Source organism: Phyllopteryx taeniolatus, chromosome 13 (genome assembly GCF_024500385.1).
Source record: "Phyllopteryx taeniolatus isolate TA_2022b chromosome 13, UOR_Ptae_1.2, whole genome shotgun sequence".
Lineage (NCBI taxonomy): Eukaryota > Metazoa > Chordata > Actinopteri > Syngnathiformes > Syngnathidae > Phyllopteryx > Phyllopteryx taeniolatus.
This window is the reverse complement of record NC_084514.1, coordinates 21763431-21769940: the sequence shown is the minus strand read 5'-3', so window position 1 is coordinate 21769940 and position 6510 is coordinate 21763431. Positions and strand designations below refer to the sequence as shown.

General features: G+C 39.9%; 1 protein-coding gene across 3 annotated transcripts in view; it reads right to left on the bottom strand.

Annotated features, from left to right (window-relative positions):
• The window catches only part of tpo (thyroid peroxidase), a 36752-nt gene that overhangs the window by 1452 nt on the left and 28790 nt on the right, over window positions 1-6510 (bottom strand). For 2 of the 3 annotated variants that reach the window (XM_061795103.1, XM_061795104.1), the window contains exons 8-11: window positions 5870-6128; window positions 4992-5162; window positions 786-1023; window positions 43-251 (exon numbers count right to left, since the gene is read on the bottom strand). In XM_061795103.1, the coding sequence (XP_061651087.1) occupies window positions 43-251; window positions 786-1023; window positions 4992-5162; window positions 5870-6128 (877 nt within the window). The remainder of the gene's footprint in view (window positions 1-42; window positions 252-785; window positions 1024-4991; window positions 5163-5869; window positions 6129-6510) is intronic. The other variant, XM_061795105.1, reaches the window with a different exon arrangement.

Sequence of the window (6510 nt, the reverse complement as noted above, 5' to 3'; positions counted from 1 at the left end):
AACGCTTAGCAGCAGTCAGATGTAAGGGATTGCTCAGCATACCTTCACTTTTTTCCTCTCTCCATGCCTCCAAATTCATTGCTGGTAAATTGTCACATGAGATGTAACCCGATGGGTACTTCCCAAATATGAAGGCATCTGGTGGGACCTCTGTGATGTCTGTATTGTCACAGATGATCTTAGACAGTGAAACTTTTCTAAGTTCATCCTTCTGCGGTTGGCTGAACACACCATCTGCTTCCCACCAAAACCTTTAAGCAAACGGAATGGTTGTATTTAAAACTCAATTTTAAAGTAAAACCTTCCCTTTGAAGTCTTAAAATGGTTGAAAGTGGAGAATAATATGACCTTTGAAGTCAGTCACGCGTTGCTTAAAGCATTTTGGGCCAGATTGATTGAGTTAATGATTTGATTGACTTGGAACAAAAATTAGATTACATTCAAAGTATGAACAACACCGTGACCATATAAAACTTGTTAACTGTTGTTGAAAATTGATGTTGATCTAAATTTCAATAGCAAATATGCATAGCATAAAAATCCAATCATAAAGAAATAACAAATCACCAAGAAATTTAAACACAAGCTCAAAAATCAATATTATAAAATGTACTAATATTCTAGTGTTTATATATATATATATATATATATATATATATATATATATATATATATATAATAATTATTATTATTTTTATTTTTTTTTCAGAAATACGGAATTATTTCTCTCTTATATCTGAAGGAGCCAATCTTCTAATAAATTTCCAGTATATAGTACATCTCACCTGTCACCGTCACGAAGTGCTTTCATCTGTTTAGCAATCAGGCATGCAAACACAGGGCCAGTTCTTGAGCCTGTCAAAAATGTCTCAACAAGTCCTCCTAGCCATACGTCAATGTTGTCAGGATGTTTATACAGTTGAAGTATCTTCTCAGCAACACTGGCATCACTTACAACCTGTTTAAAGTCTTCGAGTGTCCCGATGCGCTCCATTCCACAAAAATCCCTCCAATCGTTGTATCCTGTAAAGTAAATGGTAAATAACCTTTTAACAGGACATAATCACCATTCTCGATTTGGCCTGTTGCTCACATGTAATCCAGTATTTGTGAAAGATGTATTGTTGAGCGAGGCTGACGCTTTGTTTCTAAAAAGCTGATATGCTAACAGTTGCAGGTACGATTTTGGACGAGGGGGGCTAAAATGCTAACATGCCAACAGTTGGTGTGCTAAAATTTAGAACGAGAGCAACATAAATAGTAAAAGCACTTGCAGATCAATAATTTTGCCCTGCAGTCAGTTACTACTTAAAACAGTAATTCCTAAATAATAACATGCAAACGGTTGATCTGTTCAGAAATAACAAACTAACAACCTGAGTATGAAAACTTCTCGTGTATAATATGATCTCTCGAGTATAATACGCACCCCCAAAATTGACCCCCACCCAAAAACACAGGAAAACCATTCTACCTATGTATAATACGCACCATTGATTTTCTGCTTTCCGTGCTCAAAACATGACATATTATCCGTATTTTATTAGGTATGTCAAATAAATATGTTACTCTGTATGCATGCGCTCAGGTAATTCAGATTTTTTTAATCGAACATTAGTGTCACCTCCTCACCATTTATACATTTATGTTTTTTTTGCTGGCTGTTGTTGTGCTACAAGTCTGGAGATACGAACAGCAGGAGCTAGCTGCAGGACCTAGCTGCGGAAGCTAGTGGCGGAAGCTAGCTAGCTTCCGTTGCAACGTGGAATAGGGATCCAAGAAGTAGTGAGTTCCATGTGAAGCATCTTACAGGTAGCCAACTAGAGACGGCGTTGCGGTCAAAAGTGGTTATTTACCGGATATATAGTAAAAAAAAGTCGATAGCGAGTGGCATTGCACCTTCGTAACACACACGGGTGCGTTATTCAGAAGTCCATCCAGCCAGATATGATGTGATACAGAGCCGCCCGCGTGGACATCGGGATTCTTGGGCGAGCAACGAAAATTTACCGTATTATATATAGATTAGCAACATTAGACATATCATCTTAGAATAAAACTACTGTGGTGGTGGGTTGACGTAATTAAGGGTCGATTAATGTGTTCCATATTAGTTTTTGGCGTGCCTAACTTCTGGTTGACTTCCGTGTTTTCTGACATTTTCTACCTTCAAGGTGCTAATAGTCTCCTCTTTCACCTACTCATGAAACAGCACCAGATGCAACTGGCAGTTCAATATCTAGCCCGAGGATACTTTAACTTGATCATGGGGGTTGATATGTGTGTCAGAGGGACTGAGAATCAAAACCTTTAATGTTCGGCTTGGGAGATGAGACAAGCCACCATCCACACACTTAAAAACAACACATTTATTTCATATTTCACATCAACTAACTCATTGAAGGACTTATACGGACCATACATGCTTATTCCCTACATGGTCAGGTAAGTAAAGGTACAAATAAATGATGTAACTATAGAAAAAGTATATTAAATCAAATTCCTGAGTGTAATAGTAACAAAAAACCTGCTGGAAATCTGACATCGAACATATCCAATCCAAACTTTAATGGAGTGTTTCTGTCCTGGCAAAAGCAAACCATTTTCTCAAAAAAGGCCTTCACATTCTGTACTCTTCTCCGGTGTATGTCCTGCAGTCCCCTTTTTGGAGCTTGGTGGGCGCTTTGTGCCTGCCTCTCTCCCTCTCCCACTCTCTCTCCCCGGCAATCAGCACCACTTTGGCCACGCACCTGTCTTCAATCAGCACTCATCACTGCCTGCATATAAGCCTGCCAGATCCAGGAATTAATCGCCAGAGTATTAACACTCAATTGTGGTACACAGGCCGACTTGCGCATCCTTGCAAGCAAGTTCCTATCTGACGACCCGCAACTGTACTCACCTTGTTGTGTTCCAATCGCAGGGCACATAGAAACCAACAAACATTCGCACTCACAGTCATGCCTACGGGCAATTTAGAGTCTCCAATTAATGCATGTTTTTGGGATGTGGGAGGAAACCCACGCAGGCACGGGGAGAACATGCAAACTCCACACAGGCGGGGCCGGGGATTGAATCCGGGTCCTCAGAACTGTGAGGCTGACGCTCTAACCAGTCGGCCACCGTGCCGCCCCTGCAGTCTCTTATGTTTCTTAAACCAAGCTCTACTTTAAACCTTCATTTTCAAATATATATAAGGATTTATTTTTTGCAAGAATATAAAAAAATTGTAAGAGTTTAGATTTTTGCATGTTGTGCTTTGAAAGAGTTGCAAATGTGTTTTTGGTTGTCAAATGTACTGTATTAAAAAAATTAAAATTCAAATTACAGCGAAAATGCTCTTTAACTGTTCAAACTTGTTATGGTTTTTAAAATAGAATGTTATGGTCTTGGCTTGTCTTGCCCTCAGTTTTGACTCCTAAAGGTTTTGGGCTTGTCTTGGTCTCGATGTGTTATGGTCTTGGGCAAGTCTTGGTCTTTGTTAGTGTGGTCTTGAGCACAACACTACAGTTTCTTTTTGTTGTTGCTGTTTTTTTATTTGCTGTTTTCATGTGTGTCTTTATTCTTATAATTTAATTTAATACAGTTTTCTGAGTAACAATCTCTGTATACATATGTGAAGTAAACAGAAAAAAAACTTCACACACCATGGAGAGGAGTGTAAAATAAAGGCTAAGTGGTACAGAAAATGGATAGATGGATGGATGTTTCATATTATATTTTCACTTATGTACAGTACTTTGTTTCGGCTGCAGCATACTCTATAAATAAAGTTGAATTGGCGAGAAAAACAACACCTTTATGGAGTTTGCTTAGTGCACAAGGGCATGCTGTGACAGCGAAGGGTCTTCTTCAGGCTCTTCTCACAAATTTTGAAGTTATTAGTATTATTCAATATGCCATGGTAAGACGCAGAATGAATGAAGGGGAACTATCATGTGAGTTGCAACCTAACGCATGACTGAATAAGTTATGGTCTCGCTCGACCTTTGTCCATACAATGTCCATGAAAATTCTAATTTGACCAAAACATCCAACCCCTTTTGGCCGGCTTAAAGGCCGGAGTACCCTTTGTTGGCGGGATCTCGTTCGTTCTTGCCGAAGACTGGCTCAGCCAGGACGCCCCACCTCGCACCACGAGGTGACATCGGACCCTTTCCCGCCACAGGGCATCCTGCCAGCGCTCCGAGCTACCCTTTTGGGTGCCTGGGCAAACTCAGTGGGGAAGGAAGCAGGCAGCACCAGTTTGCTGCGAACGTCCAGCGAACAGCAACATACAGGCTCTGGCCGTCCTGCCTGGGAAACTTTTGTTTTCCTGTTCTCTTGTTTTTCCTTTACTCCTTTCCCGCCAAATCCACCTGTTCCCCGTGCGGACCGGACCGGCCAAAAATTCGGGAGATCAACCCGCCTGCCTAAATTGTGGTCCATGCACTTAGGTCCAACTTGCGGTCTACTAAAAGTACAGATTAGTGCATATTTGAGTTTAATTAACAAGAACAGGAACCCCAGCTCTCTGCTTTGTCAATACACGCTACTTCCACCCTCATATCACAAGTTAGTCTCCTTTGCCAATGTTTGTCTGTCCTTTGTGTTTTCTTTCCTGCATTGTTTCCTTGTAGATTCCCATGTTAGATCTCGTAAAATTTTCTGTAAGAATTCACTACCTGTATCATTTGTGTGTGTATGGGTGCGACAAAAGACCTCTGGTCTAATCTAATTCATGTAGCAACCTTCAAATTACGAGACTGAAAAAAAGGGTTGTCGTCAAGTATTATACATCTAAAAGGTGACGTGGTGCCTCTTTACGAGAGTTTGATTTTTACGTTAAAGCGTAAATCAGACTAACCTGGAAGTGAACGCAGGCGTTTGCCTTCCTTCATATCTTTTTCCAAATTAATTACATTTTTATTTAACCCCCATATACGCTGTGTATGGAGAAATGCATTGATTTACAGTAACAAAAACATACTTTTTTAAGGTTCGAGACAAACCTGGGAGACCATGATCTCGTCCTCTCTGAAGGTTCAGTGAAGCCAGGTCCATTTGTTGTGGAATAGCTAAAACAACCAGCCTCTGTGTCAACTCGTTCGCCAACAATTTGTTTGAACGAATGGCTGCTGCTTCCGTTCCAATTGCACCTCTCAGGATTGGGTCAATCCCCCCTAAAAAAGCAACGACTTTTGTTTCAGTTTGTTGCTTCAAGCTACATACAACTGTCTGGAAGGACCAAAAACAACTGTTAGTTACATCGGCAACAAACTCAAGAGGGCAGGAGTGAAGGTATCACAAGCTATTGTTCGAAGAAGGGTTCGTTAACAAAAGTACAGAAGCAACACCGCAAGATACAAACCGCTCATTAGTAAGAGAAATACGAAGGGCAGGCTGAATTTTGAAGAAAAGTACAGCGATAAGCCTAAAGAAATCTGGGACGACGTTTAGTGGACTGATGAGAAGGCTAAAGCTTGGAGAAAGTACTGTTCATGATCCCAAACATACAATCTAATCTCTGAAACAGAGTGGAGCTAATGTCATGGCTTGGGCTTCCATGCGTTCTTCTGGGATAGGCTGTCATATCTCCATCAGTGATGTAACATATGATGGCAGCCAGAAAACACAGACGTTATTGAAACATTTTGCCTGAAGGGGAAGGTTTTAGACTGGTCGAGTCAATCTTCAGATGGATTTGCAACTAAATATTGTAATACCAGGGAAAAAAATACCAAAAAACACACCAAGTTAAAAAAAAAAGGTCAAATATTTTAATTGTTGTGATCTGCATTTTTGTTGAATGTATGCATACAGTAGATTCAGCAAAGTACAGAAATGAAAAGCAAGGTAACTGTGACCAGTTTCATAAAATAACTCTTACCTTCTTTGATTATTCTCCATGGACTAAAGAAGGTATCATGCAGCAACAGGCTGGGGAAACATTCATGTTCCTGGTAGCTCTCATTGAGTCTCCTGACGATTGCGGAGATAGTTGCATGACCAAACCGGAATGCTGCTGTGGCAAAAACATTCGAGGCAGATGGGTCCACAGTTGGGTCATATCCTCCATAGGGTCCAATATAATTGTCAAAACATTCTTTACCAATTACTTTTGGAACATAATCTCTCATCGTTATAATCTAAGAAAAAAACAGAAAACAAACAAATTTAGTTTTGAAAAGCCAAACTAAAGCCCAATGAGAGCATACAATTGGCATCTTGCTCTGAAATCATTATAAATATTGTGTGATATGCATGGAAATACAGTAGGATTAAATTATTTTATGCAATTTACACCCTCAATTTAGACATAGAGTAGAGGTACTGTATGTGCATATTTGTTTAACAGAGGATTAAATGTCCTCTGTTTAGTAGTGAAATCACATACAGTACAGCAATACAGTAGATACCTTCACATTTCTGTTCCTATCTTGAAAGAAAATCATGTTCAGCAACTCTTTTACTGTTTCTGACAAACTTCAAACAAGCAAACAAGTATATCAGACACCCCCCCGCCCTATT